Genomic DNA, 15,077 nt, shown 5'->3' with positions numbered 1-15,077 from the left:
GAATTTGGATGATCAGCCATGATCTCATTAAATGGCGGAACAGGCTCGAGGGGCCGAATGGCCTACTCCTGCTCCTATCTTCTATGTTTCCCTCTTGTTGGAATGTACCTGGCCTGTACTTTGAGCATCGTCTCCTTAAAGATCACCCATTGTTCCGTTAGTTTTTCCTGTCAGCCTTTGGTTCCGTTTAACCCTGGCTAGATCCTTTCCCATCCCATTCCAGGGTTTTCCCCCCCCCCCCCCTTCCCATTGACTTCAGTTTTTTACTGGGGCTCCTTGATGCCACACTCAGTCAAATGCTGCCTTGATGTCAAGGGCAGTCACTCTCACCTCACCTCTTGGAATTCAACTTGTTTGTCCATGTTTGGACCAAGGCTGTAATGAGGTCTGGAGCCAAGTGGTTCTGGCGGAACCCAAATTGAGCAGCAGTGAGCAGGTTATTGGTGAGTACGTGCCGCTTGATGGCACTGTCGATGACGCCATCCATCACTTTGCTGGTGATGATTGAGAGCAGACTGATGGAATTTGTTTATTAAACTATAACATACAGTGGAGTATTGCTAATCTCATGTCAGTGCAGGATGCAACTGTTACTGCCCAATCACCTGTATTTCCCAGTAGCATATGGTGCAGTGATTTTATTGGGCGTACTATTGCATCAGTCATTTCATCTGAATCAGAAGGTGAGACTAACTGGCATGAAAATGTTTCTTTTTAAGTGATGAATGTAGATTGATATTTTATTGATGACATTCATGGGTAAGATGTCAACATTGGGTAAAAAGGCTTTTTCTCTGAACAATACCTGATCAAGACATCTTGCAGAGTTGAGAAAAGGAAAGTTAATGGGTTGTGATTGAAAAGTTTTATATCCTTGTTCCATAGTATGTAGCGCATACTTTGGAAGAAAAGGGAGTAATTTTTTTTTTTTAATCTGACTGACCGTGATCTATACCCAAAATACTGCAGAATTTTAGTAGGCTATTCTAGTCCGTGCAATCAAAGTAACGAATTTCAATGCTTCTATCTTTTTTTTTAAAAAATTTTAAAAAATCAGCTAACCTTAAAAGTAGGTAGGCAACTGGATATGATTTCTTAAATGAAGCTTTTAAAGTTCAGCCTTAATTCTGTTCTTTGGCTTCCACAGAAAAGACGAGAAAAGAGATTGATGTAGTTACAGTTTCCAGCAAACATGTTGTTTTGGTACATGAGCCAAAGATGAAGGTTGATCTCACCAAGTACCTGGATAACCAACCCTTCAGATTTGACTATGCCTTCGATGATTTGGTTACCAATGAAGAAGTATACAGGTACTCAAATTTTAAATTTGTTTGAGTTACTGTTCGAATATTACTAATGTCATGTCACCTTGAGGTGTTCTCAAGTGAGGCAAGAATGACTGCTGGATTTTATTCTCTTCCTAAGATGTGTAAGGCTGTGAAAAGACTTGGTGGTAATGGGCCTTTAACTATGAAGGCCTCTACACTGACTTTTTCCCCCCCCCTGGGGTAACTTGTTCATTATTCACTGCAATAGCTGGCATATCAATTAGCATTCCATGAAACCAGAGTTATCATATCATTTTAAAATTTGAGACTTTGTACCTTGGTTTCATGGGCCTATTGCCAAATCTTCCCTCCTTACCAAGATTATTTTACGTGATCTTCCAAGTTAAAATGGTGTTTTTTGGATTAAAGAATTATAACAACATAATGTCTTTCAGACAATTCCTTTAAAGTTATTGCATAAGGTGGTGATAAAAGGTGCCAGTTTAACATTTGGACTGGAGTTGCTAAAACTTTGATGTTGCACAAATTGCATTTTAACTTGTGCTTCCTAAATCTAAAGTTGAAGCTCCCTTTAAGCAATTACAGGAAACTTTGGTTTATCCAGAGGTTAACTGTCCGGAATGCTTGAGCCACCGGCAAAAATCAGGAGCAGTTTCGTTGCTTTTTTTCACCAGTCAGGCTCTGCAAGGTCTCGCTGAAGCTGTTGCTAAGCTACAGAGATGCTTGCAAGGTACGGCCGACTGTTTCGAAGCTGTTGCTAAGCAACAGGGTTTGTTGCCAGATACAGAGCTCAAAATCTCTGTTTCAACATTAGCGCTGGTTTGTCTGGCAGTTTTGATGGGACGGCAACAGCTCGGTCCCGTTGGTGCCGGATAGCACAAAGTTTCCTGTACCTCAGTTGCTTGACTGGAAAAACTTCTCAAATATGCTTGGTGTTTTACGTGATAGTTTACTGTAGTGGTATCCATTTTACAAACCTATCCATCCGTGCTCTTGTGCTATCTCGACTCCATCATTAAATGGGAATTGATCAAACCTTACACTTTTTTTTTTATTTTATTTTGTTTTACCAAATCAGAACCAAACATCAATGTTTCTGAATGAAAGTAATTGCAGCATTTTATAAACTGAGCTGGCAAAATGAGCTTTCTTGCAGAAGAAATAAAATTTATACTTGGGACCTAAGTAAGCAGGAAATAAATTTGAGGTGGTGCATTTTAGTAGGAAGAATAAGGAGGCCACCTACTCCTTGGAAAATAGAGTCCAAGTGGGGTAGGGGTGTAATGGAATCTCTGGGTACAGATACACAAATCATTAAATGTAGCAATGCAGGTTAAAAAAAGCCATAAAGTGTAAACTATGCACTGGGGTTAATTTCTAAAGGAATAGAAATCAAAAGCAGAGAAATTATTCTAAACTTGTGTAGAACCTTGGTTAGACCACACTTGAGTACTGTGCACCGTTCTAGTAGTCTCATTACAAAAAGTGCATAGAAGCATTGGAGAAAGTTGTACCCTCAGTGCAAAAAAGATTTACTATCAGGAAAGACTAAACAGGCTTTTCTCTAGAAAAGGGAGGACTGAGGTGTCCTGATAACGGTCTTTAAAATTATGAAGGGGTTAGATGTGGCAAAGATGCTTCCACTGGTGGGAGAGTCCATAAATATAATCTTATCATTAATAAATCCAATAAGGAATTCAGGAAAGTGGTGAGAATGTGGAACTTGCTACCACATGGAGTGGTTGAGACAAATAGCATAGATACATCTAAGGGGGAGTTGGATAAATACACAAGGGAGAAACCAATAGAAGGATGTGTCGATACGGTGAGATGAAGTAAGTGGTATGGGGGAGACTCATGGAGCATGGGCGCTGACATAGACTGGTTGGGCCGAATGGCCTTTTTCTGTGATATAAAATTTAGGGTGGTACAACCTATTTTGCTATCTTTTTTCAGATTAGTGTGCTAATGTGAGGATGTTGCATAGTTATGTGATGATTTTTAAATTTTGATCTCAGAGTCACAGCAAAGCCTTTAGTACAAACCATCTTTGAGAGGGGAATGGCTACCTGTTTTGCCTATGGACAGACAGGCAGTGGTAAAACTCATGTAAGTTATTGTGTATTTAATTTATCTATTATAACATCTATTCCTTTTAATTTATCATTTTCATTTGATCTGTTAATTTGTGCATAGCCTCCCATGTTATCTTAAAATTGCTTAATTAAAACAGTTTAAATTAACTGAATTAAAGTTGTTCACATTTGTATCCAAGCAAAATTGTTTCTGCTCTTAATTGATGTGTGCATCAAGGCAATGCACTTTTTCCACTCTTGGGTACTAGTCCAGGCCCACCGTACACTAAACAAACTTTTAAAACTGTTTTTGCCATTTCCTTAATTTAGATGAGTTCCAACTGACACTTAATTATTGTATGTTCACCATGCTTTTATCTTCTAAATATCATGTGGTTTAAACACCGGTAGAATTTAGTCTTGCTCTAAATGGAACTGTAAAACAGGAGCAACTGTCGGGGTGGAAAGCTACAGCTTTAACTGTAGAGAAATATACTGACTTGCTGCAATCTGGAGTGAGTTTGTGCCTCTGGTTTTTGCCACACTTTGCTATTTTTTTAAGCAAGTTCAGTAGGAAAACAACATTATTTACACTCTAATACCACCAGTTAGTGATTAGAGCTATGAGTCTGAGTAGGATGCTTGGCCTGTCCTTTTGGTGGAAGAAAAGGGATGAACCATGTTGAGATGTGGTCTAAGCTACTTGTATTCTAGAATGAATTATGATCTACATCTTCTTGAACTGTTTTGGGACATTGGGCCTGAAATGCCACGGAGTTTTTTCGTGGCTAAAGTGATGGACTGGAATTTGGGACATAAGCTAGAAACGGCAGAGTTACAACTGTTCTAAATACACAGTAAATGCCAATGAGATTGGCTGCTGGCAGATGATGTGCTGGCCCCCAGTGCTGTATACAGGAAACTTTGTTATCCGAAGGCGAACTTTCCAGCAAGCTCGAGCCACCGGCAAAAATCGGGAGCTGTTTTTTATTCTTTTCGTTTCTTTTCTTTGCTTTTTTTTGAACAGTCAAGCTCTGCAACGTCTGTAGCTAAGCAACAGCTTCAGCTGGAGACGCTTGCCGACTGTTTAGAGGCTGTTGCTAAGCAACAGGGTTTGTTGATTCATACGGATGTTTCAACATTAGCTCTGGAGTGTACGGCAGCAGCTCGGTGCCAGCAAGCACAAAGTTTCCTGTATATGTAAATAACAGGATAATGAGGGGGAAAAGCTACCGTCTCAGAATTGCCTCCTGACTTGTTGAAACGAAGGGCAAGTTACCTGCGTGACTTGGCAAACCAAAAAGTGGTTTGTGGACAAGCTTTTCTGAGCTGTGCAACTGAAAAGATTCTGCAAGCTGCCTTTCAGCAGTTTCAAAAAGGGAAATCTTTTGCTTCCCACCCTTCTGTGATGGAGCCCTTGCCATTGGGCTTGCTGTGCATACTCATGCATGTCCTTCTAATGGAGGCAGACAGAAGGAAGAAGAAGAAATGACAAGAACACAGGAAAAAGCTACAGCAAAACAGAAGACCAGCTAGGAGGTACTTTACCAGAGCTTACAGATTTCACTGCTCCCCTGATGTCTCAATCGGTCTGCTTCGGAGTCATAGAAGGAACTCTAGTTGTAAACTGGCCACAAAACTTCATATCAAACCATTAATAAAAAAAAATTTTTTTAAAACTTGATTCAGAACACATCACACATTTACAGCAATTGCTTTTTATTACCACCATGCCTGCCCCAGTTCCTTTCTGTGCAAAAAATTATCCTGGTGCTGCACCAAGGGAATGCCAGTGGGGCTTGGCTGCACTGTGGTATCATGTGCCTAGAGTGAAGTAACCCTTGACTTGGGGCTTGATTGCTGGGAGGACTCTTTCATCTACTATGTCCTGATGTCTATATTAGCAGGCTTCTGAGTGGTGGGGGAGCCGGATAGAAAAGTCCTGTGAACTGTCTTCAGGAGAGATGTTGGCATCATGAATGCACATCCAATCATGCCACGTGTGCCTGATCCACTGATTTTAATTGGAGGGCAGAAGCCAGTTTCCATCATTCTTTCCAAACTGTTCCCACAGGCCTGAAGGCTAGTGATCAAAGCATCAACTTTGAATGTACTGTCTAGCTTGGAGGCCTCTGTCGAGGCTGGTGAACAGATGCAAATGTACTCTGCCATGACCCCTGCCATCTTTGATACATCAAGATGCTCCTAAGTACCTCCATTGTGAGTATGGTGCTCGGTTTTTTTTTGTAAAAAGCAAGACCCCAAGTAGCTTACCTTGGCTACTCCTGGGTGAGGTCATTTAAACATCCTAAAATGCAAGGGAGCCTTGGAATGTAAGGAGGCGGCACATACTGCCACCACCACCTCCCTAGACACAATGTGTACCACATTTTTGGGTCTCAGTACCCAATCCCAAACGGACTATTCCTCATCTGAAGAAGGATATACTTGCCTTGGAGGCAGTGCAGTGAAGGTTCACTTGATTGATTCCTGGGATGAAAGGGTTGTCTTCTGAGGAGAGATTGAGTAGATTGGGCCAAACTTGAGTTTAGAAGAATGAGTTGTGATCTCATTGAAACATACAAGATTCTGAGGGGGAATTGACTGGGTAGATGCTGAGGTTGTTTCCCCTGGCTGGAGAGTCTAGAACTAGGGGGCTCAGGATAAGGGGTAGGCCATTTAAGACTGAGCTGAAGAATGTCTTCACTGAGGGTTGTGAATCTTTGGAATTCTCTACCCCAAAGGGTTGTAGATGCTGAGTCATTTGGTATATTCAAGGCTGAGATAGATTTTTGGACTCCAGGGCAATCGAGGGATATGGGGATAGTGTGGGGAAAGTGGAGCCGTGGTCGAAGATCAGCCATGATCTTACTGAATGGCGGAGCAGGCTCGAGGGGCCATATAGCCTACTCCTGCTACTAATTCTTATGTTCCTATTCTGTGTCTCTTGGGACATGCATGTCTGACTGTTAAATTTGAGACTTTTGTTGATCTGGCTACCATCCTTGCTGCCATTGCTTCTTTAAGCTGCAGCACATTTTATATTCCCTTTTTTTTTAAAACCCCAAGCCATTTGGCTGCTAATTCCTGCCTCTGCATGAGTTTTCCCATTCTCTGGCATCGCAGGCTATAGTTACAAAGCCTGCACATTGTAATTAGCTGACCCACAATTTATAGCAGCACATGACTTCAAGGTAGGTGGCAGTGCCACTGATCCAACAACTCTGTCAGAATCTCGCAGCCCGTGTCTTGCAGCGTTCTCTAAATAGTACTGATGTTTGATGCTCTACAGCCACTTGTACATAGTTAGTGCCAAATCTCAATTAGACGCACAACTGAGATGTCACTAAAACTGGTAGGTGCTCACTCAATATAACAGAAAATGCTGGGAAAACTCAGCAGGCCAGGCAACATTTGTGGAGAGAAAATAGTCAAAGTTTTGGGGCAAACCCTTTGTCAAGACTGGAAAAGCACAGGAAATGAAATAGATTAAGAGGCCAGGCTGGGAGAGAACAAGAGAAGTGAAGAGACAGTAAGAGGTATTCAAAAACGAGACAAGATGGTGATAGGACAAGTGGAGACAAAAAAGGCTCTAGATTAGGTGTGAAATGCACTGGCAGAATGGGGGACAGCTGCCATGTGGGAGAGAAAAAATAAGGTGGGGGGAGGGCCAAAACAAAGGTGCGGATAAAAAAATATAAGTAAAAATGTAATGGGGGCCGCGGTTATGATCTGAAATTATTGAACTCGATATTGAGTCCAGAAGGCTGTAAAGTGCCTAATCGGAAGATGAGATGCTGTTCCTTGTGCTTACGCTGAGCTTCCGTGGAACAATGCAAGAGTCTGAGTACAGTGAGGTCTGAGTGGGAATGGGGCGGTGAATTAAAATGACAGGCGACCGGAAGCTCGGGGTCATCCTTACGGACTGAACGGAGGTGTTCCGCAAAGCAGTCACCCAATCTGCGTTTGGTCTCCCCAATGTAGAGGAGACCACATCGTGAGCAGCGAATACAGTATGCTAGATTGCAAGAAGTACAAGTAAATCGCTGTTTTACCTGGAAGGGATGTTTGGGGCCCTGGACAGTGGGAAGGGGGGAGGTATATGGGCAGGTGTTGCATCTCCTGCGCTTGCACGGGAAGGTGCCAGGCGAAGGGGTGCTGGGGGTGATAGAGGAGTGGACTAGGGTTTCTCGGAGGGAGCGGTCCCTACGGAATGCTGAAAGGGGAGGGGGAAGATGCGTTTGGTGGTGGGAGCACTTTGGAGGTGGCGGAAATGGTGGAGGATGATCCGTTGAATGTGGAGGCTGGTGGGGTGAAAGGTGAGGGCAAGGGGAGCCCTATCGTGGTTCCGGGAGGGGCAGGGGCGAGGGAAGAAGTGCGGAAGATAGAATGGACACAGTCGGGGGCCGTGTCAACCACGGTAGAGGGGAATCCTCGGTTGAGGAAAAAGGAAGACATGTCGGAAGCACTAGTGTGAAAAGTGGCATCGTCGGAGCAGATGCGGCGGAGACGGAGAAACTGGGAGAATGGAATAGAGTCCTTACAGGAGGCGGGGTGGGAGGAAGTGTAGTCCAGGTAGCTGTGGGAGTCGGTGGGCTTGTAGTGAATGTTGGTTAATAACCTATCCCCGGAGACGGAGAAGTCGAGGCAGGGAAGGGAAGAGTCGGAGATGGACCATGTGAGGGAAGGGTGGAAATTGGAGGCAGAGTGTGAAATTGTCTAGTTCGGGGCGAGAGCAGGAAACCGCACCGATACAGATCACTTCCAGTCCTGACAAAGGGTTTGCCCTGTAACGTTGACTCTTTTCTCTCCACGGATGTTGCCTGGCCTGCTGAGTTTTCCAGCATTTTCTGTTATTTCGGATTTCCAGCATCTGCAGTATTTTGCAATCGTACAGGTGTTCACTCAATGTTTTGTTCACAACCAATTGCTTATCTTTGTCACTCCATCTACTTGACATTTTCTAACTTGCAGCTCTTGTTACACAAGATTTGCTTTGGTTCCCTTAACATGTCTGGGAATTGTTTCTGGGAGTGGAAGAAAGATTTCTTGAGTGTAGTAAGAAATTGAAATTGTGTGCATTTATGTAAATTAGTGTCTGCTATTGAGTGTCTCAATTATTTGCAACTGTGACCTTTTGGTATTTCAGATATTCTGGCAGCTGCTCAGTGGAGAGCCTAGCCCATAATTTTAAAAAACTTAATTCTCTCCTTTTTATTCAGACTATGGGTGGTGACTTCTGTGGGAAAAATCAAGACTGTTCAAAAGGAATCTACACTTTTGCAAGTAAGCTATAGGCAAAAATGGTTGTCAAATATCTTTATTGTGTAACAGGCAAATTATCAACTTTCCATTTTCTTTTCCTCAGTTCAAGATGTGTTTTTGCTGCTTCAACAGCCCAGATACAAGGATCTTGACCTGAAAGTCTTCATCAGCTTTTTCGAAATTTATAATAGTAAGGTAAGTGCACAATAAATAAAATCATTTAAATGAACAAAGTGTACATAAGAGCTACATGCTAACTGTACCAAATTTTTCATAAATATAGAAAGTGTGTTCGGAAGGTTAGAAAGGCACTTAGAAGGGTTAAAAGGGACTATGAAAAAGGCAAACATAATTAATTTAAAAATAAATATAGTTGAAGGTAGGTCTGCTCGGCAGAAAGGGGAAAGTTGTGGAGGGTTAAGGTACGGCAGATTTTTTTTTTTGAAAACTTGTCTGTGTGCTTCCCCCTCAAATCTTGCTTTCTGTTGTCAACTTTTCCCTATCTGTAATCTCCTTCAGCCCCACAACCCCCCCCCCCCCCCCCCCCCTGAGGTATCTGTGCTCTAATTCTGCCCTCTGGAGCATCCCTGATTTTATAATTGCTCAACCATTGGTGGCCGTGCCTTCTGTTGCCTAGGCCCTAGCTCTGGAATTCCCTGCCTATACCTCTCTGCCTCTTTCCTCCTTTTTTAAGATGCTCCTTAAAACCTACCTCTTTGACCAAGCTTTTGGTCATCTACCCTAATTTCTCCTTATGTGGCTGTCACATTTTCTTATACTCCTGTGAAGCACCTTGGGACGTTTTACTACATTAGAAGACCCTATATAGGGCTGTAATTTGCTACCCCCATACGGGGGTGTAGGGGCCATGCAAGTTCTAGGTTTAGGCATGTGCTAAAACCCAGAACTTGCGACCTGTCAAGAATTCTCTTCCAACACATCCCTGGCAAAAGGGTATCCGTGGGCGGAGGCCAGCGAATGCCCGTGAAATTGTTGCGCCTGGTAAATGCAGGCATAAGGTCTGCTTTTACCAGTGTAAGAGTTTTAAAAAAGCAGGAAAATAAAATGTTATCAATAATTTATACATTTAAAAACTTGTTAAATGAAAAGTTTATTTTTTAGCCCCTATAAAATATGTAAATTTATTTTTAAAATTTGTTTTAAAATTTAATTGCCATTTTAAATGGGTTTTTTTATTCAATGTCTAGGTGTATTTTTTGCAAGTGTTCCCATTCATACTTATGGGGTTTCCATACATACAAAATCCCCATAAGCATGAATGGAGATTCCTTCCTTTCATTCGTTGGGCTGGCCCACGTGATCCCAGGGGCGCTTGTGAACCACCTGCGCCTCTGAGATACGTGGGTTCTTTCCGCGGGTACTCAGAGGCTCAGGACCGTGAGTCTCCATGGATCCCGAGGCCTCGGGTATGCGGGCATTTTATTTGCAGATCGGAGGCATTTCCCCACGGGAAGCCTCCGGCCTCAAATTCAGGGCCATTATAACAAGTTGTGGTGGTGGTTTGGTTGTTTTTTGACCTAAAGAATGTTATACTGGCAACTGCCTATATAAATTTATCCTGCAGTAATTGCACCTTACCACCAGTTATGCATATTCCTAGCTTATCGGCCTGTGCAATGTGCCAAAGCCCTGCCCTCTAACCTAAATTGTGGGGGTGAGAATGTAAGTGTACTATGTGTGGAACAAACCTTGGAGATCACTGCAGGAAGAATTGATTCTGACTGAATTAGCAGAACTCTAGCTGGATAAGTCACCAGGCCCAGGTGGCATGCATCCTAGACTATTGCAAGAAACCAGAGGAGCTAGCAGAGGCTCTGTGACCACAATTTTTTTTTACATTTTCAAATATGCTAATTGTCAGGAGCTGAAATATCCCTATTCAAGAAAGGAGCAGAGTAAATTTAAGTGGGCACTGTTAGTCTAATGTCAGTTATAGGCAAACTCTTCTACTGCATTATCTATCCACAGTCAGTGTATGTGGTATAAATGGATTTTCAGAAGGTGTTTGAGTCGGAGGCTTGTTGGGGGGAAAAAATCAGGGATATGGTATAAAAACAAATGTAGCCGCATGATGGCATGTTGGTTGGCAGGAATCAGTTAATGGATATTGCTTGGACAGGAGAAAGGTTGGAAGTGGTATATCAAGTTGGATCCAATTTTGTGTGTTTGGGCATGGTTAATAATTATCAAAATTGCTGATGATGCAGAACTAAAGATATAAAAACCAGGAGACCATACAGCAGAGATTCACCAGAATGATGCCAGGGATGGGAGCTTAGAGTTATGAAAAGGTGCGATACTGGGACTATTTCCACTACAGTTGAGGAGATGGTAGGTTTTTAAATTTATGAAGTGTTTTGACTGAATAGGGAAAGACTCTTTCTCTAGTTATGAAGTCCATGATGAATGGTCATTCATTTAAAATTGTCAGTGAGGAAAGAGGCTAGGAGAAATTTCTTTACACAGAGCATGGTACAAGGAGTTGGTTGAGACTGTTGCAACTTTTAAGGAAAAAAATGAATAAATATTTGAAGCAGAGGAAGACACTTGGCTATGGGGAAAGTGAGCAGCGCAATGGGACTTGTTTTGGATTACATAGGATGGCTAGATTTGTCTACCTTTATCGTTGCAGTCATCCCTCCTTATTTTTCCCACCTCCAAGAAGATTTCAGCCCTTCCCATCTCCCAACCTAACCAGCTTACTATGAAGAACAAGTTCAGCTGGAAGATCTAGCCTGCCGATGTCTTCAATCACTGGCTGACTTCATCAGGAAGTGTGAGAAAGACTTTGCCCCTATTTGGTTGTTTTTCCTCTATCCAAACCTAGGTGAGCAGATGCAATCCTCTGAAGCCAACATATAAATGTTAATCATGCCTGGCAATTGAATGGCCTGCAGCTGAGATTCCAGGTGTTGAGGTTAATAACTAATTTATAAAAAAATAAATTAATCTCTTTCCCACCCCTATCCATCCCCTAAGCTATGCTATAAACTAATGGAGAGGGTCATTTCTGTGGTCCCAGGCCTCTACCAAAGCCTTACTTGCATTTTGTGAGATGGTGACTGGGTCTTGATACAGTACTATGTTCTGAGCAGAGCGAGTGAAAACATTTAATATTGTACACGTCAAAACAAATATTGTTCCTCCACTTGGCTTACTCATTGACCCAATTCTCTTACAGGTATTTGATCTCTTGAACAAGAAAACTAAGCTGCGTATAATGGAAGACAATAAACAACAGGTACAGATTGTAGGGCTGCTGGAGCAGGACGTCTTCTGTGTAGATGATGTGATCATGTGTATTGATATGGGGAACAATTACAGGTAACTACTGCACTCTTTTTCCCCAACACCAATGTTTTATTTGTTATCTGTTTCTTAGCAAAACCTTGCTTTTCCCCCAGATTCTTCTCCGAAGAAACATGGCCAATAGAGAAAAGGACTTGATTTTCTCCATATATTGACACAATTCTTGTTCTTGAATACATGCCTGTATCACAGGAGTGTGTTGAGCTATTCCTGGCTCTTCAATAACCTGCCTTCAAATTGTTTACATTTTTAAAAACTGTAGTATTTCCTTCCTAGTGTGGTATAATTTATAACGTATATCTAGTTTGAGATGGCTGATCAGTTTGGGCTAGAAATTTGCCTCCTTTGCACCTCTTGTTAACACTTCCGGGAAGGGGAGGGGCCATCACCGGGCGCGGTGATGGTACCGACACCCACAAAATTGACGTGGCGGTTTGTGGCAGCGGTAACCACTAGCGCCACTATTTTCTGCGACTGGAGGTCGTGACGTCATCCAGCTGCATAGTGCCCCGGATCCGAACTTCGGTTACACCCCCTGCAGCATCATCTGGCGATAACACTGACCGCTGCAGGAGATGTTGTTCGAGGGGCTGGCTGCTTAGGGATCGGTATTTAAAGGTAAGGTCACTTGTGTCAATGAAAAATTTGTTTTCACCCCTTGGGTTGTTTTTTCAACTTTTTCCTGTGCCGCGATTGATCAGTCCTGCCCTCTGTTAGTGCTTGGGGCTGATCATCGCGGATCGCAGCTGTCATTAGCAACGAGGGACATCAATTTAATGCAGAGCTTACAGCAATGGCCCTTCCCTTGGAGGGAGGGAGCCTCTGTTCCTGGCAGCGCTGCACTCGACATTGGACAGCACTACACCACTACCGCCCCTCCTTGCCAAACTTTTGTGCTGCAAGGGATGTGGTAGCGCTTGATTTAGCGCTCCACTTCCTTCCTGGAGCGCTAAACCCAAAGTTCACATCTGATTCACTAGCGTAGCGCCCAGCGCTACTTTTTCGTAACCACTAAAGTTATCGCCCCTTTTAAATCTGTCTTTAACCAGACTGGCAGTTGCAGCAATATTTTTTTTTTTAAATCAGGAAACTCAGACTGGTGGTGTTGTTTAAATATGTTGTTAATCTTATTAAGGATGACCTAAATGCACTTTAAGCACCACCTTGCTTTGTTCTGAAAGTATTCAAGTAAGATAACTGTTGAATAGAGGATGTAAAGTCTCGCTGGATGTCCAAGTGTGAAAAGTAGAACCTGAACCCAGGGAGGGGCCATAGTCTGCAAAATCTGCTGACATTGCCGGTTTGAGATGCCAACAGCAAGCATTCCTTGTGTTAAAATTCTATAGAAACTAAAACCCCTTATGCAAGTATGAAAGATGAATGCTCAAGTTGATAAAAATGGAATGTTTAAAGCTCCTCTAAAACTAATTGAATGCATAGTATCTGCTTACTGTCTCCTAGTATAGTTTTAAGATTACAGGTTATTTTTGTTTTTATAGGACCTCTGGGCAAACTTCTGCAAATAATAACTCCTCCAGGTCCCATGCAGTCTTCCAGATTGTTCTACGGAGGAATGATAAGCTTTACGGCCAGTTTTCCCTCATTGATCTGGCTGGAAATGAGCGAGGTGCTGATACCAGCAGTGCAGATAGGCAAACACGAATTGAAGGCGCAGATATTAATAAAAGCCTACTTGCCTTGAAGGTAACCGAACTGCATCATATGCATAAGACCCGGACAATCTCAAACTTTCTCTTGCTCTGTCTCCTGAGTTACACTCAACCATTCTTTAGTTTTTAAGAATAATTATAGTCCAGCAGAGTCCGTGCCTTCAAGAAGAAAGTGGCCCAAAAAGGTGGACGTAATAGAATCTTAAGCACAGAAAGAGACCATTCGGCCCATTGTGCTTGTGTCTGCTCTTTGAAAGAGCAATTCAATTAGTCCCGCTCCCTCATAGCCCTGCAATTTTTTTTCCTTTTCAAGTATGTATCCAATTCCCTTTTTGAAAGTGACTATTGAATCTGCTTCCACCACCCTTTCAGGCAGTGCATTCCAGATCAGAACTGCTCATTGCTCGTCTTTTTATCTCCCCTCTGATAGTTTTGCCAATTACCTCTGGTTACTGACCCAGCTGCCAGTGGGAACCGTTTCTCCTTGTTTACGCTAACAAAACTCCTTGTAATTTTGTACACCTCCATTAAATCTCCTCTTAACCTTCTCTGTTTTAAGGAGAACTATCCCAGCTTCTCTAGTCTCTCCAAGCAAATATCTTGGTTTTAATACCATGCAAGACAATTATGTTGACTTGGCTTTTGCAAAGGAAAGCGTTACAGAATTTGAACTAGATTGTGGAGAGCTCTTTAAAGTGTTTAAAGAATTTTAAAAAGCTACCTCTTCTAAACAAAAGTTAATGCACTAGGGAAATAAAGTATTATGAGGTTATATAATACTTGAAATTGTGTTTTATATAAAATATTCAGCAGCTAATCATGGATAAATAGGTTTTATTTTAGGATCATATGTTTATAGCTTGAATATTTTTGTATGTTACTTGGATTCTTAATCTAAATGTACTTTGACTAGTGTATTCACACCTAGTATAGTTAGGAATTTTGAAATTTATCCAATGTAAAACCTTTTGCTTTACCATTAGTCCAATTGCTCAGTTTTTAAATAATATTTGGTCTCTATAATCTGTTATAGCCCCATTTAGCTTTGTAAAGATTGCGCACAAAAAAACGCTGCATTTTTGATTATGATGGATTCTTTCTCACTTGTCACAAGAACCAAGATTAAAACTTGTTAGTACTAGAGTTTTGGTCAACTACAAAGAACATGTGTTATAGTCTGTCAAAGACACTGATGTTCACATGCTTTACCTACCTGCTGTGGCCACTGGACCAATGATGATTGATTAGATTGCTCTTGTACCATTTTCCTTGGATGAGGTACTGCCTGTCTCTCCAATCATTCAAAGTGTTTGGAACAGATCAATGGGCTTCCCAGTAAAGAATTGAGCCATTCCATTCAATTACAAGCTTGCTGTGAGGTGGTTTCCAGCCCATGTTTTTCTGGAAACTGTATTTGTGTGGGCATCCCACCACTGCAGCTGGGGAAT

At 42.1% G+C, this 15,077-nt stretch overlaps 1 protein-coding gene across 4 annotated transcripts in view; it reads left to right on the top strand.

Annotated features, from left to right (window-relative positions):
- kif2c (kinesin family member 2C) overlaps positions 1 to 15,077 on the top strand; it is a 77,784-nt gene that overhangs the window by 39,794 nt on the left and 22,913 nt on the right. For all 4 annotated transcript variants that reach the window (XM_085983145.1, XM_085983143.1, XM_085983144.1 and 1 more), the window contains 6 exons: positions 1,148 to 1,310; positions 3,308 to 3,398; positions 8,587 to 8,650; positions 8,733 to 8,824; positions 11,832 to 11,974; positions 13,459 to 13,663. In XM_085983145.1, the coding sequence (XP_085839271.1) occupies positions 1,148 to 1,310; positions 3,308 to 3,398; positions 8,587 to 8,650; positions 8,733 to 8,824; positions 11,832 to 11,974; positions 13,459 to 13,663 (758 nt within the window). The remainder of the gene's footprint in view (positions 1 to 1,147; positions 1,311 to 3,307; positions 3,399 to 8,586; positions 8,651 to 8,732; positions 8,825 to 11,831; positions 11,975 to 13,458; positions 13,664 to 15,077) is intronic.

Source organism: Somniosus microcephalus, chromosome 3 (assembly GCF_052327205.1).
Source record: "Somniosus microcephalus isolate GS21.2 chromosome 3, FLI_Smic_1.0, whole genome shotgun sequence".
Taxonomy (NCBI): domain Eukaryota; kingdom Metazoa; phylum Chordata; class Chondrichthyes; order Squaliformes; family Somniosidae; genus Somniosus; species Somniosus microcephalus.
This window is presented reverse-complemented; position numbering and strand designations above follow the sequence as displayed.